Source organism: Selaginella moellendorffii, unplaced genomic scaffold (genome assembly GCF_000143415.4).
Source record: "Selaginella moellendorffii unplaced genomic scaffold, v1.0 SELMOscaffold_66, whole genome shotgun sequence".
Classification (NCBI taxonomy): domain Eukaryota; kingdom Viridiplantae; phylum Streptophyta; class Lycopodiopsida; order Selaginellales; family Selaginellaceae; genus Selaginella; species Selaginella moellendorffii.
This window is the reverse complement of record NW_003314327.1, coordinates 955399-978427: the sequence shown is the minus strand read 5'-3', so window position 1 is coordinate 978427 and position 23029 is coordinate 955399. Positions and strand designations below refer to the sequence as shown.

Below are 23029 nucleotides of genomic sequence, written 5' to 3'. Positions count from 1 at the left end.
CTTACGTCCTCTAGTCTGGGTTTTAGTCTGAAAGCGAGCAGAGCATGGCGACTCCTCGACGTATCCAATGATCGGCCGGCTCCTTGCTGGGCATCTTGAGATACATCAAGAAGTTGGTGGAGTGGCCAGTCGTGGCAAGAACACCTCGCCTCTCCATTGTCCGGTACACCGGACAGTTGTAGTGATTGAAGTCCCGCATGTCCGACTGGAGCACGGGCTTGAGCCAGATGATTGGCGCGGGCACGAAGATCACCTTGGGCTGCGACTCACACAGGCACTTGTTGACGGGATCCCAGGCGCAGCCCTCGAGGTAGAGGCCCTTGATGTACACTCCCTCCCGCGGTGCCTGCGTTGGCTCGCCATCCACCACGAAGTAGTCGAAGCCCAGGGTGTCGATGGCGTAGCGATGCTTGCGGGCGTAGTTTTGCATGGCCGCCGTGAGGAAGGACTGCGCGAAGAAGAAGCCGCTCACCCAGTGGACTGCGGGGACGCCATGGTCGTACCAGTCTTGCAAGTAGTGCAGCCTCTCCATGAGATCGGTGATGTAGGAAGAGAGTGGCTTGAGGGATGGGTACGACACCTTCTGCCACAGCGCGGGTACCTGGCCCACAAAGAGAGTTCGGGAACATTTCGTCAAAGTGACAAGATAAAAGCACCTGGTTGATCATCATGCTCTTATAGGCCGTTTCAAGCTCGGCAGACATAACCACAACTCCGCGAATCGCTTTCTCCATGTTGATGAGCGATCCCCGAATCCTGTAAAGGAGAGCTGTAGCAAAAAGAAGAAACACAACATTGCCAAACCAACCTGTCGAGGAGCTTGTTAAACCGAGTCATCTCCTGGCTCAGCACCGTGTTCATGCTTTCCTCGTAAAGAACCGGGTACTTCCTCTCGCAAGCCTCGATATCAAAGTTGGGAGAAAGAATCCTGAGTATCTCCCTCACCACCACCGCTACTCCCCCCTCGCCACCACCCCCGCCACCCCCGCCGCCCCCGCCACCTGCGCTCACCATAGCGGCCGAGGTTGCGAGCAAGGAGCTGAGGATTAAAGCCGTGGCGTTCATGTCCTTGGTTATGTCGGCATTGGTATGCAAGCCAAAGACCTCGGGCCCCGGGATAATTGGGAATGTGTCGATGGTTTTGGCGTAGGATTCCCAGTTCCCAGGCTCAGGTGTCTGGTAGATGCCAGACTCAGAGAGCTTGTACCCGGGCTGCGGCATTTCAGGACAGTAAACTGTGCGGAGGATGGTGTTTAGAAGCAGCCTATCCTTGTCATCTGCACAGAGGAGAGATTTTCTTGAGCACAAGAGTCGACAAAAGGCTGTACAATCCAGACCTGTAACTCGTCCTCCATAGTTGCATTCTCCAGTCACGTATCTCAGTGCCTCCAATGGAAGTTGACCAGGAGTGCTCTCATTGATGAACATATGTAGCTGGCGAACGCTGTAGAAGTCACAAGTTTCGAGTTCAGTCGCTAAAACAGTGTCAAGCTTTACCTTATTCTCAGATCTCCGTCATCAAACCCGTATGGAATGTTCCACCCCAAAGGTCCAAAGTTACGCCTCTCTTGCACAACGGCATGGAAGAAAGCGAGACCGAACAGGAGGCCTTTGAAAACCTCGGGTTGGTTGGAGCTCTCAAAGAACTCCTCGTTTGATATTGGATCCAGGCCGTATGATCTTCGCATGTTGGCTCTGAGGCCTTTCGGGGGCTCATTCGTCATCTTCACCCCGTTCTGGATCGATCATGCGATTAAAGAGATCAGGCACACATTTGAAAGGAGCACCAAACCTGCAAAACTGTTATAGGGAACTTGGGACTTGGATAGGAAGTCATCCAGAGCCGGAAGTCCTGATGAACTTCAGCAGGAACGTTCTCGCAAATCCTCTCGAGCTCGGGCATCCAGGACGGAGCAAGGTGACAGTTCTGGAGGAGGACCCATGAACCTGCTTGAAAGTCCGCCGCGTTAGAGTTAATATTGTCTTATAGTTTTGAGAACCTGTTGCCATGGCATCGGTGATCATCGTCGCGGCCTTTGGTCCTTGGCCTTGCCCAAGAGAAATGGGAGCAAGCCTGTCTCCCATTTCCATGTCGCCTGCAATAACAAAAGCTGCAGAGATCAAGTTCAGGGTGATGGACGGACAGTACCTGCAAACTTGAGGAGAGCAGCGGTGGGATCACTCCCCGGCGACAAGACGAAGATGAGGGGGCACGTTGCACTCGAGTCCTTGTAGCAGGAGGCAAGGTTGAACTGCGGCGGCTGGACGAATTCCTCCCCCAGCTTCTCAGTCACAAAGCGTTGTATACCCGGAATAACTTTGTCTGGTCGAATGCAGCGAAGAACGAGCAGCTTCTGGAATGAGGTGACGTCGTTGTATTTTCCTGGAATTCTCTCCATGTGTGGCTCCGGTGATGAGAACATGGCCTTCCACGCGGCCGTGTTGGCTATCACATGGTCACTGAGGTCGGCAAATGCGGGAAACTTGGACACCCTGCAAAGTTCACCCCATGCTTTGTCCAGCAACCATTCCGGAGCAGGATTTGGACGATCGGGCGACGATGCCACCCCTCCTGTGAGGAAAAACATCCACTCTGGGACCGAAATCTCACCTTTCATCTCAAGGATCCTTGAAGCTAAAAGGCACGAGAATAACAGCTTGTCCTTCTCAAACAGGGATCTGCACACGTTGTTGTAGAGCACGTATAGAAAGAAGTCTTGAATAATCTCCAAGCGTTTAATCAGGTCCGGGTTCTTCTCGCTTGAAGCGATGGATATGACGAAAAGCGATGAAAACCATGGTAGACTGTACTGGTACATGGGGTCGATGTTTGCAAGGTCCGTGATGCAGAAAAACAGTATGGCAGCATACTCTCCACAAGACTGGTAACCCTTTCGAGCTTCGTCAATATTTTTCTCCGTTTGCTCAGCCAGGGTCTGCGAGACACGATATAAGTTGACAGCCACGAGCTGGACAGCGCTAACCTGTTTGACGGTGATATCATTACCGACGACTTTGGCCTCTGAGATAATCTTCACAGCAGTCTCATCTTCCAGAATGTTGCCTTCACTGCTAGACAGCACTTCCAAGATCTTGTCTTCTAGCTCTTTCAGCCTCCTCTTGTTCTCCGCGCCCTGAGAAATACACAAGAGGCTGGGGTTGAACGATGGTGACTTAGACAATTATTCACCTGAACCACAAGCTCGTTCTTTTGCTGCTCCAAATCGGGCCTCTCTTTGGCGACAACCACACCTAGGAGTTGGTCTGACAAACCATCTTTGGTGATCATGAAATTCAGGAGGGTCACTTTGACAGCCGTTTCGGGCAAGTAATGCGGGTTGCGGTACTTTGTAGTTATGTAGAATCTAAAGTCGTTGTTGTACTCAATGACCGTGTCTCCCAGCTTTATGCACATCATGCCTCCTGATTTGAAAATCTGCACGACAGATGTTGCTCCTCAGAGAAGAGGTTTCCAAAGGCTGTCTCTTACCTGCCGCAGCAGTAAAGGTTCCAGGGATGGATCCAACTCCTCGCCAACGTTTTCCAGGAGCACTGGCAATCCAAACTGGATGGCATTTTCGAGGATCCGCATGTAGTCACCACCACCAAGCAGCTTGATTATCTGCAGGTTTCGTTCCCTCTCCATATTTCTGATCCACTTGTTGGCTTGTCCCTGGCAAACAAAACCATCAAGTACGCAGACAAAATGGCCAACCACAGCAGATACCTGCGGATCGATCATAAGCGGCCACCGCCTAGAATTCGCAACTATGATGCCGTTTTCTATTGAAAACGAATCGTTTGGCAGCCCTGCTATCATCCATTCGCGAACATGCACTGGATTACCCAGTATATCAAAGAAGGAGAAGGATGTCGAACGCGGAATGTTTTCACTGCGAACAAGCTTTGTCCACAGGTCGACAATTTCAATCCGGTACCTGCGTCACACACACAGGGATGACTCTGCATGGGAAAAGAAACACAAAACCGAAGGCATACCCGGCAGTGAAGGCACCGAGATAGGCAATTATCCCTGAAGCCACTAGAACATCGCCTGTGAGATTCACGTACTCGATTCCTAGCTGCTTCGCCGCAGCAATCCACCGTGTTTTCTCCCCTCCAAGTCCTCCGATGAGCTGTTCAGCTCTCTCTAGCTTGACAGTACACATTTTCACTTCATGCTGCAGAAATGAAAAGACAAAATGTAGAGGTGAAAGTGTGTATGGAAATCAAGATTTTACCTGAAGGTTTTCTTTCTTCAGCATGTTCGCATCAAGCTCTTCTTCGAGTTGACCCAACTTATCTAGTAAACCTTTAAGCTCTGTTTGCTTAGCCCTTAACCCCACCATCACCACTTCGTATTTACCCTCCGCTTCTCTAAGTTTTGCTTTCTTTGGTGCCACAAACTTAGCCACTGTATCATATTTGTCCATTGCAATGATCCATTTGCAAAGTCCCTCAGCGGCAGCTGACGCATTAGCAGCTTTAGCAGGTGTAAACTCTGGATTGCTCGTATACTGACTTCGGATCTTTGCAATAATCTTGGCCTCGATATTGTCTTTGTCATAATCTTTCAGATTTTGAAGAAAGTCTTTGTTGTTCAGCAAAACGACTGATGGTTTCCAGTAATCCATCAGCGTCCCACCCTTCCCGTCCGGAATCTTTGCAGGCTTGACGTCTAGAATCACACAAACAGCTTCCATCACCAGCTTCACTGCAGCCGGCGGATTTGAAAGCTTCTTCACGTAATTGATGTCGTTGGCTGATAGCGTGTCCAGTGCCGCTAAAGCTTCTTCCAGCACAGGCATTGCGACGGCCAACACTGCCTCGCACTCGTCCTTAATTCCTTTAGCTTCAGCTGCCTGCTTGCTGGCTTCTGCCTCATCCTTCATCACGATTGCCTTCTTTGGTTCGACCACTTCTTTCTTTTCTCTCTCGACTTTTGCCATAAGTTTTTCCACTTCTTCTACCTAAGGTAAGGCGGGAGTCATCATTAAGTAGAGGATGCAACACACAGCGCGCAATACTTACTGTAACTATCAGCTTCGGCATGAGATCTTGAAGCTCTTGTTGCATGACCGCGACCTGCTCTGCACTAGATTGGAGCTTCTCGAGTCCTACTTCGTACCTTCTCTTCTGTTTTAGTTTTTCCTCTTGTTTGGTTTGTAGTAGCGTCTGCGGTTCACATTCATCAGACAAATGTGGATATTACCGCGCAAACCACGCACCTGAAATGTCGAGATAAGTTCAAGGTAGGACGTAGGAGTCACATAGTTATGCCGGCCCTGCTTAAGCTTGTATTGAAGAGAGTACTCGCGCACATTCTCATGGAATGCCTGGAACATATCCAGTATTAAAACATATCTTTAGACGAAAAGAAATACCTTGCAAATCTTTACAATGCTTGCCCTTGCTTTATCCTCCAGCGGCATGTCCTTAAGAAACTTATAGGCTACAGCCTCAAGAGCATCCACGGGCCATTCCTATTCAAGGATGAGCATAAGTAACTCCCAACAATATCTAGCAGTCCTTACCTGAAACCAGTCGATAGTGCAGCAGTTCACCAACGAAGGAAACTGCCTTAATCGATCCCTAAATGCTTGTCCCACGGGACTCATGCAGAAGATGACATGGAGCTTTTGCCTGCACTGCTCGACAAAGTATCTCCATTGCTCCATTGGCGAGTCGAGTTCTTTCCCCAACTTGGCCGCCTTTTCCTTTGTCGCTTCAAGTACCTGGGCTTTTTCATCGCTGGGAAACATGTTCGGGACCTGCATGCAAGCAGAACGTCTTGCGTCAGAGTCCACTTGCTGATTCAGTCAAGGACACCTCTCCGGAATTCAGAAGATTATTCAAGTCTTCAACAAATCCCTCATCTGTAATTTGGGTATCACTGAAGAGAAAAACGCTTGGCAGGCCAGGAGCTGCTCCTGCCTTCTTCAGAAAGCTTATCAAGTCTTCTCGCCATTCGACTTTTGTATAGCTTTTACTAATTTCCACCTGGTACAAGAGCTAGTTAGAAAGTTGTCATTTCGAAACGCTGCTTACCTGAAAGACCTCCATAGCAGACACAGAAGCACCGAGCCTTGTCAAGCTTTGCCTGCCGCTACCACCAACACCAACCAGCAGCATGTGACCCCCAGGTTGCCTTAAAACTCTACATATCCTGGAGACATGTTCCACGGCAAACAAGAAAATTGCGAGGTTCATTGGGCGTTTGCTGACGCCATTGTAATCCGTGAGATAGTTTTCCATCAAACTTATGATCTCGGGCACGTCTGTTATCTCCTCGTATACTCTTGACTCAACGTCTTCGTTCATATAGACTCCAAAAAAGCACCTGCGTGTGTTTTTATTATAGATCATACGCTTTAGCAAACACAGATACATTACCTTCGCATCTCGTTTTGTCCAATTTCAAGCTCGTTTTCGCCAAGAAGATGACCAAAGAGCTCGTCGAATTGTTGTTTAAACCGAGTCTGTACGAGCTCTTTTAAGTACTTGAGTAGCCAGTCTCGGTCTTGATCATCAACCAGGCGATCATAAAAAACACGTAAGACCTCGTGTACCCACAACCGTACGTGCTGCCTTGCACCTTCTCGGCCAACCGGGACTTTTGAGGAATCTTGCAACATCATTCCCTGTCATATGTACGAGTCAGGATAATGTTTTCTTAAAATCGATTTAAACACCTGTATGACTTTGGCATAATCTCGGAGGTTGAACGTGTAGTGGGATTTCGTCGGCGTTGGCAGTAACTGTGCTTTCGACTCGTTGAAGACATCCATCGTAGCGTTGATCACCGCAGGTTGCAGGTAGATGACATCTTTAGGAAACTCGTTGTTTATAGTGAGATGCCAATTGAGAATAGTGTTGAATATAAGACGCAAGGAGTCCTCCGCCACCTGCAGAAACTCATGATCACTCAATGTTAGACACACGCAAACAGGTACCTGAGCGACGCCGACGACATTGAAATGACGCAAAAACCTTTGAGTAACAAAGTTTCTTCCTCCCCCCGGTGGACCCATGCCGGCAACAAACAACACGTCCACAATCTTTTTGAACACATTGTCACGCCCATACCATCCGTCATGGTCCATATACTGCCTCAAGAGCTCAATAGGCGGTTGTGCACCATAGACTTCGGGCTGCAGAGTTACAGAGACTCAGTAAAGGCACGCCAAACACACTGCGCTGCTCACCTGTGGCATGTTGAGGTCGTCCACAAAGATAATGCACCGCTTTCCAAGAACAGGGCCGTAAATGCCTCTCTTTCTTCTGTCGAGTTGGCCATCGATCTGATTTTGTGTCATGTTTGCTGAGGTACGAGCCGAGAAACAGACGAAGATGGTTGTAAAGAACTCTTTCGGCAGGCCCAGAGAGAGGTGGCGATTGATGTAAACGGACTTTCCCGTTCCAGTTGAGCCGACCAGTAGCACAGGATAATTGGCCTGTATACCTTTGTCCAACAGGAACGTATATCTCACCATGTCCTTCGTTGGGATGATGATTTCGCTGAAGATGGCGCCTTGGGGAATCTCCAACGGGACAATGGTAGCAGTCCAGAGGAGCCAGGCCGCATTTTCTTTGTCGAATAGAAAGTCATAGACCGTAGCACCATCGTCATCGGGCATGATCTTCGTAAAGAGATCAACGTGTGTTGATGGCACCCACAGCTCGTATCCTTCAGGAACTTCACCGGCAGCCAGATGCCTCAGAAAAGCATCAAATCCTTGGCGTGCCTCGTTATCACCGGTGGCACCAATAGACCACACCAGGGAGAAGAGAAATATCGAGTCCACCCATATTCCAAGCTTCTCCTTGCCAAATGCCTTGCCCGCTTCTTCAGGTTTGAGCTCGTCAATAAGCCCGTAGAAGTTTCTCATCAAGCTGACCACGATATTTGCGTCGGATGTAGGCGATAGCTCTTTGACGCTCTTCCGGACGAATCTCAAGCAAGCCGTCACCATCCATTCGAAGAGGCCTTGCAGATGAGTCCTTAGAGGACCTTGAAGCGATGCAGGGAGAGTGTCCAGCCATGACAGCATCAGAGGTTGCCATCCCATTTGATGGGGTTCAAGATAAACCATTCCACATCTGCTTACAGTTGCCGGAGACGCGACTGCGAGGTCGCCAACCTGCAGCGAGCTTGAAGAAACAAAACTTGTTACGTTCCATCTGAAAGCCTAGAAAGCTTGCGACTTACCTCAAATATCATGTTCATAGACGACGACATTTGGATAATCTCGCTGTTTGGAAGGCACAGCTTTTTGTTGTCGTCCAGCACAGTGTTCATGTTCTCGATCCAAATAGCATCCACTGGACCGTCAAGGACGAGCCACTTTCGGTCGTTTGAAGGATCTGACGCCTGCTCCCGGAAGCGCACTGCCAACACTCCGTCCAGCCATTCCTGAGTCATGGGATCTGCTTGACCGTAAAGCTGTCCCATGGTGACGGACTTGGGATTCACCGTCGCAATCTTCCAGATGATAGAGAAATGTTACCGAGAGAGAATCTTAACAAGCAGGTTAGTACCTGAACTCTCCTCTCGTTATCAAGTCCCTGCTCTGCCAGATCTGTTAGAGCGGCCTGGAGCACTCGCAAAGCGCAAGTCTTCCCCGAGAACGACAAACCGACGAGCATGAGTCCGTGACGAACAATGATCATTTCATAGAGCTGGATGATCTTGATTTTGAAATACGGTGTTGGTTGGAGATTAAACTTTTTGCAGTTATCTCTAATGACTTTGTCCAGGTTCGTGTAGTCGGGCTCTGGTAGCACTACCCCTGGAAACAAATCCGAGACAATACCGTTGAACAACGGAACGTCCTGGGAAAGGAATTTGCACAAGTTCACGTCGATGATAGATCGGAGCATCAGTATAAACTCTTCTTCATCAGGGTAACGTTGCTTCAGGTTCGAAGCAGCGCGAAGCACCGCCATCACTGCTCTCATACCGTAGTCATAATGGTCCTGACTCGACAACTGCTCGCTGCAAAGTCGATACGTCGCGACAATTTTTCTGGCACAATCCCTTGCCTGGAAAAAGAAATAAGTTGTGCTTTTAGTGTCTAGTAAATGGCCCTTACTAGCAAATAGCCGCTACTGTAGAGCATAATCTCGCTTATCATAGCGTAATCAGGAACCATCATCGCCACCGTCCGGAAAAGGGCCTTGAGATTATCCGGCAGCTCGCTTCTACCAGCATATCCAGGATTCATTGTGATGAACACATTACAGGTAGGCTTCAGAGTAAGCTCAGTTCCCTCGAATACAAAAGTTTTCACTTTGTTCTGCACGGCAAGTTGAACTTCGAGAACCTGCATGTGGGAACTTAGTCGCGAATAGAAAAACGTCGTGCAGACCAACCTGTTGCGCGACGACGGACAAGACTTCCAAATCAATACGATTGAACTCGTCAAAACAAGCCCATGCACCGGCAGCAGCAAGACCTTTGAAAAACTTAGCCATGGCCAGGTAGTCCAAACTGTCACTGCAATTGAACACCACGCATTGCCTTGCAAGTGCCTGGAAAATGTTGCATATGTCAAAAACCGGATTTAACACGAGAATGAAACCTTCAAACCTTTGCCAAATCCTTTGTTGTCTCTGTCTTTCCGGTTCCTGCAGGACCTTCTGGAGCCCCACCCATATTCAGATGTATCGCGCCCATTAAAGTCCGGTAGCACCGGTCGGTTAGAGGAGTGATAACTAGCCGGCTGGAGTTTCCCAGATACTCGTAGCCATACTCCACACCAGCGTTCATCATCCGCACGAAGCAAGTGTCCTTTTCCCAGTATATCCTCAGCTGGCTTTGCCACAAAAAGTCCGTCTCCTTCTCGACCTTTGCGTTGGCTAGAATGGTGACGACATCTCGAGCATGAACGTCCATCACCACGAGCGCGCTGAGCGTTGCACGGTTGAGCCTTGTTAAATTTCCTCTGACCAGGTTAACGATTCGACCAAGCTGCTCTGTGCAAGCCTTTTCACATTCTCTCACAGCATTGCCTCCTGCTAGAATGCTCTCGGTAACCATTGTTGTCCAATAGATGGCACTAACCACAAGAACTATCTGTCCGGGCCACTCAAGAACCCATTTTTCCCTTACCGTTTCCGCGTATGCGATAACTGAGCTTGAGCATTGTTCCTGAAGGGACTGTAGCATTCCTTCCTCGACCTGAGTTCCCCAAAAAGGAGGGGTAAGGAATTTGACAAATAAGAAACACGGAATCGCCTTACCTGTAACAACCATTTCTCTACGGCCCCTTGCGCAGCCTTAGGATTGAACTTTTCGACAAGAGGAACTACTTCACCCTCTGCAGAAATCATTCCCGTGACATCCATATTGTGCTCAAATCGAAGTGTGTCAATCCCTTCGAAACACTTTTTAAGATGTGGTTGCACTCGAAGTGGATCCTTAGTCTCGGAGAGAATCTCAAGCATTTCGTCGTTTGAAAGAAAGAAGAAGCGGGGGAATGCCACCCGTTTTACCTGTAGACTTTACGTTAAAGCGCTCATGCACGTCAACAAAGAGAGAGAGAGACAGAACCTCGAGATATGACGCCAGTCCCTTATTGATAATCTCGAGCAGCCTGTTTGCTTCTTTCAGTTTCTCCAATCGTTCCACATCAACTGCAGTTTCAATGCAGCCTGGAGTGGCAACCGTTCTCTTCATAACATCTCGCCAGGTTGCATCTACCGTCTGAAATTTTTCTCCTTCTTCGGGCATCTGCCTCATGATATCCTTGGACCCAAAGATAGGCCCAAGATACTGCCAAGTTGCTTGACACTCTACCCAGTTATCAAGAAGGTCCTGTTATGAACACAGTAAGATCTCATCAAATAAAAGAGTAGGAGGATTACCTGCATGTTAATCATAAGCGTCTTCCACCTTACAGCCCTGCCTTCAAAAATCTTAATGAACGGAGAAGCACACATGGACATAATCTTCACGAGTTGATCATCCAGAATAGTTTGTATGTCATCAAGTCCTCCAAGGATAAAAGTTCCAGAGTCCTTGTATGGAAGAACAATAAACTCGACACCTTCCCAATCTTTTTCCATCTTGTCCAATGTTCTCTGGAACGAAAACTCTTTGCTTGCAACCCCTCCAATGACACGAACCTACAGGACCAAGGTTTAAACGCTGTTGTCACACAACCTTTTACCTCTTCGATTTTATCCATGATTTTGTAGTCAAGCATGTCGTTTATCGAGAAAACAAGTCCGTCCTTGTACTCCTGCCCAACTTGTTTGAAGATTTGAGTCCAATGGCGATCTTTCAAAGCGGGATTTGCCAGCTCCTCTATCAAGGGTAGCAACTACAGCAGGAAGACATACACATGTTAGACGAGCACCGTAAAAGTTTGTAAGGAGTCACCTGCTTAAAATCGTCAATCGCATCCTTCAGCCTGAAAACCACCGTATCCTCTTTGTTTGCTTTTCCCATCTTGTATGCCTCTTTCGCGTATTCATCTGTTTTTCCCTGGACTTCTGGTGCTTTTAAGCTTGCCACCGGACCCTCCCGCCATTGCTTAACCATCACTAGCCAGTCGCGGAGGGCCTTCCACACTCCATATCTCAAGTTGTATTCTTTCTCCGTCATGAGGAAGTTGCTCATGTCTTCCATGTCCATCTGAAACATTTATAACAGTAGATTAGCGGCCGTTGCCACCAATAACACCTCACCTGGAAGAGCTTCTGATAATCTTTATAAATCTCCAGTGTATCACGTATTTCCACCATTCTGTCCCATATTTGTTCCATCTCCGTCACAATCTCAAATGGATCGGACTCTGATCTCAAAAACCTCTCCTGGTGAAGCATGCCTAAAATCGCAACCAGCTCCTCGTTGAGTGAATTTGCCTTTGAATCAAGGTCGGCCATCATGTCCGTCCTATTTTCTTCAATATAGATGGTGGCTGCCTCGATCGAGTCACCATACTTCTGGACTATCTCGTGTAGATCGTCTAGCTTGATCTGGTCATCTGTTGGGACTTTGACTTCATAACCCGCCAAAAGAGAGTACATTTCGTCAACAATGGTTGCTTCAGCAAGCGATGCTTTTTTCTTTTCCATTGTTGCATCGAACACCTGTAAAGACAAGCATATCAGATCGCTTCTTTTTCACTTCCTAATCAGCTGACATACATACCCTGATAAAAGCCACAAAACCATCCAGCTCGTCGGGCCGAACTTCAAGGGCTTTCACTTTCTCCTGAAAATGAGCTAAGACTTTAATAGTCTCTTCCCTTGCTGCAATAAGCAGGAGACCCTTGATGGCGTCCAGCGTTCGTGTGGTCACGGGTAAAAGCGAGTTTCTCAGAGACTTAGAGTCTATATGAAGTACTCCAATCACACTACATTCAAGGAGTATGAGTCAGTATCTAAGGATCCAGCATTCTCAACGTCCCAACTCACCATCCGATACGCATTCGCTCCAGCTCAATTCTCCACTCCCTCTGTTGAGCCAATTCGTCTCTAAATTGACGAACTGTCCGTTTCTCCGATGCATAAGCCTCTGGATCCCAGCATTGCCCAAACAGATGCAGATCTCGATACTCCTCGAACATCTGAAGACAAGACGAAGACGGCTCAGTTGGAGCAAACAGAAAATGCCGCAATCAACTTACTTGTGCGTACCTTCTAGCCTCTTGGAAGTCGTTTTTAACGACCTGGTCTATTCTACTCCGCAGCGAACAGAACCGTTTAGTCTCTCTGATAAGGCCGACAGGATTCAGTCCCTGGTACTTGACTTCAAAAAAGGACGAAAAGACTCTCATGTACAATATCCGAGGTGCTTGTTGAACGATCTGAATTACGCCCTCAATGACAGTGTTGAGGACCTGCACCAATAACGGAAACATGTCAGGCATTGAATGACGAGATGGAAACCACTTACGCTTAAAATGTTTGCCTCGTCGGGGTTGAAGGTCATCATGGACTCCGCGAACGACACAGTGCTCAGGAACACTCCCTTGGATGCCTTCTCCGTGTTGGTTGCTCTCGTTGCTTCTAAAAGAGCCAGCAATTCGTCAGTTGTGTTGATAGTACGAGCAATGAGGCCTTCAACTAGCATGTAATCAATGAGACGGATAAAGTTGCCAAGAAGTTTCTCTTCAGCTATAACACGACGATATGTCTTAGCCCTCTCAATCTTTTCGTGTTTGATGCTCACCATGCTCTGAGCTTTATTGGCACGGGATTGATGCAAATTAACCCCCACTACATCATCTAGCTCGGCCTCGTCCCGAACACTTTCCTGCGTTAAAGATAACAAACAAAACAGTAGAGTGATACAAGATCGACCTTTCAAGCTGGCTTACCCGAAATATTTGTGCCTGCTTCTTAACCTCTTGGCAAAGCTTGCCAAGTACCTGCTGAATCCTTTCTGAGATGTTCTCCACAGACGGCATCGACTTGTGGATCCTCTGTTGAAACTGGAGATCGAGAAACTCTTCTACGGTATGCAGGTGGTTTGGAATAAGGTGCAGCATAGCCAACCCGGTGAGCTCGTAAACGTATCCGTAAATCTGCACCATAGCCGCCAGGAAGCCAGGCTTGGCCACAAATATCCTGGACATGAGGGAGTTTCTTATCCGCGCGAAGTTGCTCTGGCCGATGTGCTTGCGCCAGATCGTGAAAGACTTGTAGATCAGATACTTTCCGAAGAACTTAATCCTGCAGAGTGACGAGAAAATAGACTTCTCGCGAAGCCATTCCTCGTGAGCAATAAACGTGCACTCTTTCTGACCACCTGCATCCATTGCGGACACACACACACACAAACAAACGTAAGCATGGTCATTTTCCCCAAACCATGTCATTTCTTCTCACCTTGTGTTTGTGGAATCGTCAAACCTGGCGTGATCTCGATGTGGATCATCCCGTACGTGGAGATGGTAAAATACTCGGCCTTGCCAACCTTGTTCCGCGGAACAACATCCAGGTCGTATGGCCGGAAAACCTTGCCAGACTCGACACGGTTGCAGTAGAGGAACTTAGCCGGCTTGGACTCCTCCCGCTCCGCAAAGAACTTGATAGCCTCGTCCCCGTTGGTGATGTGCGCAAGCTCTGGATCGCCGGCCGTGGAGGCATCATCGGAGAGGCCGGCCTGGACGAGGATCTTCTGCGCCTCAACCTCAGTGTGCGGCAACTTTCTCGAGCCGGAGCTCTGTCCCGTCAAGACACGCTTGGTCCCAACTTTCCCCTTGACGAGCACCTCGTTCCACGCCCCCCGGTCCGGGAGCTCCCCCTGAACGGAAGCGCCATCCTGGACGATACATTTCTGCGGGACGATCTCTTTGACACCCTTGGGAGCAAAGCCGTGCTCTTGGAACATGATGGCACCCCCGGCATTGTCTTCCCTGGCTCGGGGCCGCTTGATGGGCAGCCGATACGCAGCCTCGAGCTCGTCAACCTGTGGCAATTGATACAAACCCCCGGGCTCCTGCTTGACAACCGAGTCCTCTGGACGCCACACCCCATACCTCCCCAGCCAGGTGCTCCGCTCGCCCCCTTGCTCCTCCTCCTCCTCGCTCACCACAAGCTTGTTCTTGCCTTTGTGGACCGGCGGAGGTGTGGCGTCGGGCGTCCGCGGCGACAGCATCTGAGCCGCCTTGGATTTGGACGACTGCCATCCGCCCGCCGCGCGATTCGCCTTCTGCACCGCCTCCATGAGATCCTCCATGCGCTCCGCCGTCGCCGACGAGATGCGGTGCTTCCGCGCATTCTTAGCTGCGTCGCCGCCGCCCGACGCCATGGGCGCTCGCTCCTTCCCCTCTGGAACTTGGCGCCCCTCCCCTAACCCTCAACCACCTTTAGTTTCCTCTAGGGGAAATAAAATGCATGGTTTTAAGCCAACAACAATGGCAGCTTGGGAGATGAAAATTATAAAAACATTCCTCTACCTAGGCAGTTTGTTGTCTTGCTGCGAGCAATACAATATTCGTTTGATATAACAGATGATTATTCTATTCGCAATACAATAGCTGCCAGATGATGGTTAGCATGCCGTTGGTTGGTTGCTCTCATACCTGGATAGGCGATAAGAAATGTATTATGTAACCCAGCTCTTCCTTCTTTTTCTTTGCTTTTCCTGATAAAGCTGGGCGCACTCTAGTACAGTGTAGCAGCCTGTCCCCAACCGGACATGTAGACACGGGATCTGCATCCGTGCTTGAAGCAATTCTGTGCTTGCATCTCTCCACTCCACCTCTCCCTAGTAGAATCTAAGGAGGAAGTGGGATATGCCGCGCACGGAGATGAAGGCGAGGGATGGCCAAGAAGCACGCAGGTCATGGTGGAGTATGCTGGCCAGAGCAACGAGCAGCGGGAGAAAGGCAAGGGAGAAGAAGAGCGGGGCGGAGCCAAGATTGGCTGCTGCTCATTCGGACGCGTCCATCAAGGAGCGCGTCCTGGCCAAGCTCGCGGAGCCTCTCCCCGGTGAGCTGAAGCAGGCAGCCCGGCATTCCGTGGACGCTCCAGGGGTCGCCAGCTACAGAGAGGATCTCTTGTTGAGCAGCACCTCATCCAGACACTCCACCTCCTCCTCCACATCCTACTGGACTAGCAGTCTCGACGCTGCGGACGATCACGCAGCTCCACTCCAGGCAAGTGGTCATTTCCACAGGGCGCGATCCGGATCCACGAGCGCCATCCATAGCTCATGCAGCTCGCCCACGTCCAATGTCATTGCCCGGCTCATGGGGCTCGGGACTTCCTATTCTTCTTCCTCGCCAGCATCTCCTTATCCACTGATGAAGATGAAAGATTCCAGGAATCCGATGGAGCCTACTTATCCTCAAGGTTTTCTGGATGAGATGGAGAACCACCTGAGACAGTGTGACCAGGCTCTAGAACGCATCGAGGCCGTGATGCAGCTCAAGAAGAAGCTCCTCTACCTCAGCAACAGTACCTCGGCCGCCATCGCTGCGACTAGCAACAGGCACGATGTCTATGGCGCTTGCACGAGGCGAGACGATCCAAGCGACAGGACCAGATCGTCCTACCGGCACGCTCGATCCAGGTCCGTGGATCACACCATGGCGAACTCGATGGGATACGATCACATTCATCATCACCATCACCGGGACAGGGCCGTGATGGAGAGTACAACGCCTCGATTCCAACAACACCACCACCGGCGAAGTGTTTCGGACGGAGGAACTCCAGTTTACCGTCCTCCCTACGACATGGAACTGGACATGAGGAGCATGGAGCGTGATCCAGTGACAAAGTATGCGAGAGCCAGATTGTGCGACCCATCGTCGCCACCGCGCAGCAAGACCATGAAGAAGGCCAACCTCGTCACGAGGGCGAAAGAGGAGATTGACGATATCATCCGCGAAAGCTGTTTCCAAACACCTCACATAAGAGATTTGCAGCAGGGGAAGATCGTGTCACTCAATGGCGTTGCCGAGAGCGAGCAGCCGAGCCCAGTGTCGGTCCTGGACAACTCGCACAACGACTCGAGCGAAGACGATCCAGGTAACGCGAAGGATCTTACACAGTTCATAGCTGACAGTACGTTCCTGTCAGATTGTCAAAGAGAGCGAGAGAGCAATCGCAAGAGAGGCGCAGTGGTAAGAGCTCTGTGGGCGGACGAACCAGCAGCGGCAGCATCCCGAAGGCCCGTGCCCCACCAATGCGGGGACGAGGAAGACAATGGGAGCGCGATCGTCACGGCGATGGATCGGCGGTGGTCAGTGGGAATTGGCGCGGAGACGAAGGAGGTGGCGGCAAGAGTGGAGTGCATCATCTTGAGGAGACTAGTGGAGGAGACGATCGTGGCTGTTGCCCTAGCCTGCGCACGCCATCGCGGCCGCACACGTGGCGATCCGTGATAGCAATTTCAAAATCCACACTGTAGGCCTTGCTTTGTGACCTAAAAAAGAGAGAGAGAGAGAGAGAGAGAGCTCTCGTGCTCCATAGCCAGGGCCCAGGGGGAGGCACACACTCACGCTGTTCTTTGTTGGGCTGTGTGGTGCTGGGGAGAAGCAGGCAGCGATGGTGGTGCAAGGAGGGGGCAAGGGCGCAAAGGGGCTGCTGGGCAACAGACCCTCGGCGGTGTCCACAGCTGCGGACAAGGACAAGAAGAAGCCCTTGTCCAAATCGTCTCGAGCTGGGCTACAGGTTCGTCTTTGTGCCCCAAACAGAGGTTGCTGGGTACTGAGATGAGTGGCGGGTGTTTGTGTGCAGTTCCCAGTGGGTCGGATCCACCGCTTGCTCAAGTCCCGCGTCACTGCCAACGGAAGGGTGGGAGGCACCGCGGCCGTCTACTCGGCGGCGATCCTCGAGTATCTCACCGCCGAGGTGCTGGAGCTGGCGGGGAATGCGAGCAAAGATCTCAAGGTGAAGCGCATCACTCCGCGGCACTTGCAGCTGGCTATTAGAGGGGATGAGGAGCTCGACACCTTGATCAAAGGCACCATCGCCGGCGGCGGCGTCATCCCCCACATTCACAAATCGCTCATCAACAAGCAGGCCAAGAAGGACTAGACAATGTATCTCGTGTTTTCCAAGCTGTAGCTAAACTCGTTTGCCTCCTTTGCCTCTGCTGTTCTACACATGATATATGACAGGGAAGGAAATTTATTCTTGTGATCTTCTCCTCTGGGAGCGACAGAAAAGTAAAACGTAGCTAGCTAGCTCGCTCAAAAAGCTCGCGTGATATATGTGAGCAATCCAAAACCGGGGAAGCAAAAAGCGCCGCGACGATTTCAAAGAACAAAAAAATGCCTCTCAGGGGATTTTCCGGATCTGGATCGACTGCAGCATGTCGGAGACGGCGATGACGAGGTCGCCCGAGTTCATCATGCCGCGGGCCTTGAGCAGCGAGAAGGTGCGCAAGATGTTCACCTCCATGTCCGTGGAGAGGTCGAGGCGGAAGGGGATGAGCCCCCACTGCAGGTTGAGCCTCCGCCGCACCGCCGTCGTGTCAGTGAAGGCGAAGATGGGGCAGTCGGGCCGGCACCGCGACAGCAGCGACGCCATGTGACCGTCGCGGGTGTAGACGAAGATGGCGTCCACCCCCAGATTGTTGGCTGGTACAGACACTAGACTGGTCAGCCCGTTGCTCGCACGAGAAAACAAGAATGCTTCTCACCCATGTGTGACGCCGAGTTGCAAATCTGCTCCGACACCCGCTCCGCCGTCTGCCTGTCTGACGATGGCGGAGACAACTCCCGCAGCCGCATCATCTCGTGCCGCTTCTGCTCCCGGCACCACCGCTCGATCCGCAGGCTCACCGTCCGGAGCACGCTCAGGGCCTTGAGTGGGAACTGGCCCATGGCCGACTCCCCCGACAGCATCAGCGCGTCAGCTCGTTGGCGCACAGCCTCGGACACGTCCGCCACCTTTGCATGCAACAGTCGTGCCGTGAGCAGCATTTACCTTGTCGCTTGCTTACCTCGGCCCTGGTGGGTGTCGGGTACTCGATCATCGACTCGAGGAGCTGCGACGCCACAATGACGGGCTTGTTCAGCTGCCGGCACAAGGTCACTATCTCGCGCTGGACCGACGGGACCTGCTCCAGCGGTATCTGCGCTCCCAGGTCGCCACGAGCAACCATGGCTCCATCCGCCACGCGGATGATGTCCTCGAGGTTCTTGAGGGAGTCGCAGCTCTCGATCTTGGCAAACACACCGATCTGCCTGCTTGCCACAACAGGCACTCTCAGGGGCTATGCAGGTGAGGGAAGGCTATGACGCGCACCTGTTGGTCGACCTCGACGCAATGTAGCTCTTGAGGTGCTTGATCACGTCCGCGGTCTTGACGAAGGAGATTGCTATGAAATCCACGCCCTCGGAGATGCCAAAGTCGATGTCCAGCCAGTCCTGGAGCCAGAGGCGAAGCTTGGAGAGGAGTGACAAAAAACGACAAGCGGCAGACCTTGGAAGAGATGGTGGGAAGCATGGCATTGCGCTCACGAACCAGTCGGCCATTCCTCCAAAAGGTAACGTTGGCCCGAGGGAGCAGCAGTCCGGGATCGATGCAGCGGCACTTGACATCGGGTCCAATCTTGTCCACCACCTCAAATCTCACCATCCCTCCGTCCACAACCAGCTCGTCTCCAGCCATCACGTCTGTATGCATGCAGCGGCAATCGCATGAAAAACCACTCTTTTTCTCTTCCTCTTTCTTTACCTTCGGCAAATCCCTCGTAGTTCACCTGGAGAGTGCCCTCGGGAAGAGCTCCATCGAACTTCCGGACCGAGAAAGTCCATTCCTCGCCATCCTGCGGCCGGCGAGCTCACACTCTGTTGATCTCGAAAAGCACGAAACAAACAATGAGAAAGAGAAACCAACCTCGGCTTTTTGGGACGTGACTCCACCCAGATCGCCCATATGGATCTCGCTGCCTTCGGTGTCCATCATGAGCGCCACCGAGTAGCCCTTCATCTCGTTGAGCTGCCGGACGCTCTTGATGACGCCGCGGTGCCACTCCCTCGTGCCGTGGCACATGTTGAGCCGCGCCACGTTCATTCCCGCCATAGCCAGAGCTTCCAGCTGCTCAAAGCCACACGACGCCGGCCCAATCGTGCAGATGAGCTTGGTGCGTCGGGTGCTGCGGAAGCCATTCTCCTTCAATTCGGCCTCGCTCACGCTGTCCACATCGATCCCGGGAGCAATGGAAGGAAACGAGCTCGCCAGGCCAGTCGCACGGGACGGAGCAGCAGCGCCATTGCCTCCATCGCTGCCGCTGGTGCCGCTCACGGCGGGATCTGCCAGGCCGCAATCCACTGCACCGCTCGAGATCCCATCCTTTTTGTACTTTGCAACCATAGCCAGCACGCTCCTTTGCCATGCTCTACTGCTACTTCTGCTACTGCTGCTGGCAAAGAGAGGAAAAGATCGAGGAGCCCTCAAAACCACCCGAGATGACACTGATGGGGATGAGAATGGCCGCCACACTCCCCCACCTCCGCTTCCAGTCCCGGCACAGGCCGCCGCAGCCGCCGCCGTCGCCATGCCCACCACCGCCAACTAAGAGCGACCTTCCCTTCCTCTTTCTCTCTTCTTCCTCTTATTTAGATAGGTTTAAATCACTCCACCATGCAACCACGCCTCGTCCCCTCCGTCCGTTGCCCCTGGCCTCGACGACGATACAAGAATTGCCCGTCCGTCCATCCCAAGTCCAGCCATGCATCAAAAATATCTACTCACACGCAGACACGAGTTTTATTCCTTGGTCATCTCGGCGTCTCGTCTCGGTTAAGAATAAAGAAATAGAATCTGGATCCGCGACTACGCAAGCTAGGTGATAGTTTTGGAACACCAACATACCCAGCGGCAGTATTACTCGTTGTCGGCAAGCTTGGCGATGACCGCGTCCACCACCTGTTGCGTCGTGCTGCTCCCGCCGAGGTCCTTGGTGCGGTGCTTGCCATCCTCCACAACGCCCAGCACCGCCTGCTCCAGCCGGTCCGCAAACGAGGGGAACTGCAGGTGCCGCAGCATCATCGCCGACGAAAGTAGCAGCGCTGTGGGATTCGCCGTCTTCTGCTGCACAAGCTTCTCGTTTCCTACGTTACCGGCCGAGGCGCCCTGCTCGAATATCGCGTGCTCCGCTCCAACGTTGCCTGCGAGCAAGACAATCGCTCGTCTGTCAATCAAATCTTGCAAGAGAGGTGGTGTGTTTGGTTACCTCCGGGCATCACTCCCGTGCCACCCGCAATGCCAGCCGCCGTGTTGGCCACAAGGTTGCCGTAGAGGTTGGGAGTGACCTGCACAGGTTCGTGGATGATAAAACACTGCAATGAAATGGAAGGAGCAACTGGTTACCATGACGTCGAATTGCTCGGGGCGAGACACGAGCTGCATACAGCAGTTGTCGACGATGATCTCGTTGTACTTGATCCCGGGGTACTTCTTGGCCACCTCGCGGCACGACTCCAGAAACAGGCCATCCGCGAGCTTCATGATGTTGGCCTTGTGCACCGCCGTCACCGTCTTTCTGTTGTTCAGGTAGGCGTACTCAAACGCGTACTTGGCAATCCGTTCGGAGCAAAACTTCGTGATCACCTGGTGCGCAAGAAGAAACGTAGCTGGAGCGGCCGAGCAAAGCAGAGGAGAAGAAATTGGAGTACCTTGAGAGACTCGACAACACCCGGGACGACCTCGTGCTCCAGGCCGGCGTACTCCCCCTCGGTGTTCTCCCGGATCACAACAATGTTGACGTTGTCATGGCGGGTCCTGAGGCCGGGGAGATTGAAGCAGTGGACGAGCGACGCAAACAAGTCGAGCTCCTTGCGCAGCTGCACATTGAGGGAGCTGACGCCTCCGCCCACGGGCGTGGCGAGCCCCCCCTTCAAGCACACCTTGTTCTTGCGGATAGAGTCCATGAGCTCGTGCGGCACCTTGTCCATCTTGCCCGTCACCTCGTACGCCTCGAAGTAGACGGGCGCGTGCAGTGCCTTCATCACCTCCACCACCGCCCCCGTGACGAGCGGGCCGATGCCATCGCCGGGGATGAGCGTCACGGCCCGCGGCGCGCCATCGCCAGGCCTGGGCATGTACGTGATATTACGACGCGAGCAGGAGGATGAAGAGGGAGATCCACAAAACCCTAATTCTCTCGCCTGGGGAGGATGGAGAGGAACCGACCCATTGGAGAGCCCCTGCTGCTGTTGCTGCCCTCCTCGCGCCCGCCGCAGCAGTGACACCACACCCCGCCGCAGCATCGCCTTTAGCCGATTGATCGATGGATCGATCTCACCCGCGCACGCACGCGCTCCTCCCTCCCGATCCGATCCACAAGAATTAGCGGAGGCAGCAGCGGCGCCAGCGCCCTCCCGGTGGTGCCATCGCTCGCCTTTTTCTATGGGTTTGACTGGTTTTTAGGGTTAGGGCTAGAGCGGGGGATATGGCGGGTGTTGCGCTCCAAGCATCGCCTCTGACCTCACACAAGATCACGCTCACGCCCGCGCTCATCATGCTGCCCACCGGCAAGAAGAAGAGGAAGAGCAGCCACGCCAAGAAGACCGACCACGCCACTGGAAATGGAAATGCTGGCGATCGCGATGCTCCTCCGGCCGTGGACAGGCTCAGCATCGCGATCCAAGCTCACGTCAAGCTCGATCCCAGCGATCCATCCGCGAGCCCCGTCTCGGTCACCGTCTCCAAGCCCAAACCACTGCCCCACACGAACAGTATCAGTGCTGATCGAGACGAAGAGCACAAGAACGAGAACGCGCCAAAAACAGGGGTGGATTCCAATCCCGGTTCCAAGGTGGCGGCGGCGTGGGATTCACCGGCCATCGCGGCTGCTATGCCTCCTCCATCTTCCAATCCCTATGTCAAAGCAGCAGTGGCAGCACGGAAGAGCAAGCACAGAAGTGGTGATCAAGCTCTGCTGCTGCTGCCGCCAGAGATTGTTCCGGAGCGCATCAGACAATGCTTGCTCTCGCGATCTCGCTCTCGCAAAGCTGCATCATCGCCCTCGTCCACCAAGTCGTCTCCTACTACTCCCGCAGCAGCTTCTCGACCTCGATCCACACCCACAGCTGCTACTGTTACTCCAGCTCCTCGCTCGTCTGTCTGCAAGCAGCACAAGAATCTCAGCGCCCTTGCTGAGTTGCAAGCAAATGATCGTGAGAGTGGCAGCAGCACGAGTAGCAACGATACCTTGTTGGCTCCTCAGTTCTTCAGGCGCGCAAATTCATCTCCTCGCAATAACAAGACATTGAACAAAACCAAGACGAAGAAACAATTCTGGGAGTGGGAGGACCGATCGTCGTCAGACGGCGGCGATCGCGTGAGAGCCGTGGCCAAGCCGAGATCAATGCCAAGGATTCCATCTAGAAGAAAGCACGCTAGCGCTGCTCCCGCGCGGCATGCCGAGGTTGATGATCATCAGGACCCCTACTACTATCACAGCATCCCCAGGCGCAGGATGACATACCGCTCCATGATCCAGCCACTGCATTCTAAGATCCAGGAGGTGGCGTCCAGAATGTATGGCGGCGAGCTCCGGGCAAGTGATCGGGCGAGGCATCAGCGAGACCGGAGGCGATTGAATCCGTGA

General features: G+C 52.2%; 6 protein-coding genes across 7 annotated transcripts; 3 read left to right on the top strand and 3 right to left on the bottom strand.

Moving 5' to 3' along the window:
• Window positions 1-13: 13 nt before the first annotated feature.
• On the bottom strand, window positions 14-14386 carry LOC9649701 (dynein heavy chain 7, axonemal). Its single transcript, XM_024659175.1, has 41 exons — window positions 13840-14386; window positions 13329-13759; window positions 12905-13264; window positions 12636-12848; window positions 12424-12575; window positions 12158-12362; window positions 11692-12096; window positions 11384-11638; window positions 11172-11324; window positions 10867-11127; window positions 10553-10816; window positions 10243-10494; window positions 9590-10180; window positions 9373-9531; window positions 9093-9323; window positions 8539-9042; window positions 8210-8482; window positions 7206-8141; window positions 6954-7151; window positions 6693-6905; window positions 6394-6641; window positions 6049-6340; window positions 5830-6000; window positions 5535-5771; window positions 5385-5483; window positions 5229-5336; window positions 5032-5175; window positions 4242-4970; window positions 4000-4181; window positions 3728-3938; window positions 3491-3673; window positions 3191-3436; window positions 2985-3134; window positions 2150-2936; window positions 2001-2096; window positions 1793-1947; window positions 1498-1736; window positions 1338-1444; window positions 809-1277; window positions 657-756; window positions 14-601 (listed from the first exon to the last, which is right to left on the bottom strand). Exons 1-41 carry the CDS (start codon window positions 14342-14344, stop codon window positions 23-25), a joined length of 12093 nt encoding a protein of 4030 aa, XP_024514943.1. The 5' UTR covers window positions 14345-14386; the 3' UTR covers window positions 14-22.
• Window positions 14387-14939: 553 nt separating this feature from the next.
• Window positions 14940-16880, top strand: LOC112340552. Its single transcript, XM_024659182.1, has 2 exons — window positions 14940-16491; window positions 16543-16880. Exons 1-2 carry the CDS (start codon window positions 15252-15254, stop codon window positions 16845-16847), a joined length of 1545 nt encoding a protein of 514 aa, XP_024514950.1. The 5' UTR covers window positions 14940-15251; the 3' UTR covers window positions 16848-16880.
• A 17-nt stretch (window positions 16881-16897) lies between these two features.
• On the top strand, window positions 16898-17602 carry LOC9649442 (probable histone H2A variant 3). The gene is made up of 2 exons (XM_002985276.2): window positions 16898-17136; window positions 17203-17602. Exons 1-2 carry the CDS (start codon window positions 17011-17013, stop codon window positions 17500-17502), a joined length of 426 nt encoding a protein of 141 aa, XP_002985322.2. The 5' UTR covers window positions 16898-17010; the 3' UTR covers window positions 17503-17602.
• On the bottom strand, window positions 17580-20044 carry LOC9649441 (pyruvate kinase isozyme A, chloroplastic). The gene is made up of 7 exons (XM_002985166.2): window positions 19312-20044; window positions 19150-19240; window positions 18895-19088; window positions 18718-18839; window positions 18413-18656; window positions 18110-18359; window positions 17580-18047 (listed from the first exon to the last, which is right to left on the bottom strand). Exons 1-7 carry the CDS (start codon window positions 19972-19974, stop codon window positions 17746-17748), a joined length of 1866 nt encoding a protein of 621 aa, XP_002985212.2. The 5' UTR covers window positions 19975-20044; the 3' UTR covers window positions 17580-17745.
• A 103-nt stretch (window positions 20045-20147) lies between these two features.
• Window positions 20148-21834, bottom strand: LOC9649700 (isocitrate dehydrogenase [NAD] regulatory subunit 1, mitochondrial). Of its 2 annotated transcripts, XM_024659186.1 has the most exons (5): window positions 21610-21834; window positions 21093-21510; window positions 20788-21027; window positions 20651-20729; window positions 20148-20585 (listed from the first exon to the last, which is right to left on the bottom strand). In XM_024659186.1, the coding sequence occupies exons 1-5, from the start codon at window positions 21684-21686 to the stop codon at window positions 20302-20304; spliced, it is 1098 nt and encodes a 365-aa protein (XP_024514954.1). In that variant the 5' UTR covers window positions 21687-21834; the 3' UTR covers window positions 20148-20301. The 2 variants fall into 2 exon arrangements, with proteins under 2 accessions (XP_024514954.1, XP_002985211.2); XM_002985165.2 differs by having other exon boundaries at window positions 21093-21834.
• Window positions 21835-21868: 34 nt separating this feature from the next.
• Window positions 21869-23029, top strand: LOC112340537 (protein rpi-1-like). The gene has a single exon (XM_024659118.1). The coding sequence runs from the start codon at window positions 21869-21871 to the stop codon at window positions 23027-23029; it is 1161 nt and encodes a 386-aa protein (XP_024514886.1).

Excerpts from the sequence above, each read along its gene's own strand:
- LOC112340552 (XM_024659182.1), top strand. The coding sequence starts at position 15,252 with ATGCCGCGCACGGAGATGAAGGCGAGGGATGGCCAAGAAGCACGCAGG. Across the intron at positions 16,492-16,542 it reads CTCGAGCGAAGACGATCCAG|ATTGTCAAAGAGAGCGAGAG; the intron begins GTAACGCGAAGG and ends CGTTCCTGTCAG.
- LOC9649442 (XM_002985276.2), top strand. The coding sequence starts at position 17,011 with ATGGTGGTGCAAGGAGGGGGCAAGGGCGCAAAGGGGCTGCTGGGCAAC. Across the intron at positions 17,137-17,202 it reads CGTCTCGAGCTGGGCTACAG|TTCCCAGTGGGTCGGATCCA; the intron begins GTTCGTCTTTGT and ends GTTTGTGTGCAG.
- LOC9649441 (XM_002985166.2), bottom strand. The coding sequence starts at position 19,974 with ATGGCGACGGCGGCGGCTGCGGCGGCCTGTGCCGGGACTGGAAGCGGA. Across the intron at positions 18,657-18,717 it reads GCGTCGAGGTCGACCAACAG|GCAGATCGGTGTGTTTGCCA; the intron begins GTGCGCGTCATA and ends TGTGGCAAGCAG. Across the intron at positions 18,360-18,412 it reads CGACACCCACCAGGGCCGAG|GTGGCGGACGTGTCCGAGGC; the intron begins GTAAGCAAGCGA and ends TTGCATGCAAAG.
- LOC112340537 (XM_024659118.1), top strand. The coding sequence starts at position 21,869 with ATGGCGGGTGTTGCGCTCCAAGCATCGCCTCTGACCTCACACAAGATC.
- LOC9649700 (XM_002985165.2), bottom strand. The coding sequence starts at position 21,686 with ATGCTGCGGCGGGGTGTGGTGTCACTGCTGCGGCGGGCGCGAGGAGGG. Across the intron at positions 21,028-21,092 it reads GTGTTGTCGAGTCTCTCAAG|GTGATCACGAAGTTTTGCTC; the intron begins GTACTCCAATTT and ends CTTGCGCACCAG. Across the intron at positions 20,730-20,787 it reads CCGAGCAATTCGACGTCATG|GTCACTCCCAACCTCTACGG; the intron begins GTAACCAGTTGC and ends GAACCTGTGCAG.
- LOC9649701 (XM_024659175.1), bottom strand. The coding sequence starts at position 14,344 with ATGTTCCAAGAGCACGGCTTTGCTCCCAAGGGTGTCAAAGAGATCGTC. Across the intron at positions 13,760-13,839 it reads GACGATTCCACAAACACAAG|GTGGTCAGAAAGAGTGCACG; the intron begins GTGAGAAGAAAT and ends CAATGGATGCAG. Across the intron at positions 11,639-11,691 it reads ATTATCAGAAGCTCTTCCAG|ATGGACATGGAAGACATGAG; the intron begins GTGAGGTGTTAT and ends TAAATGTTTCAG.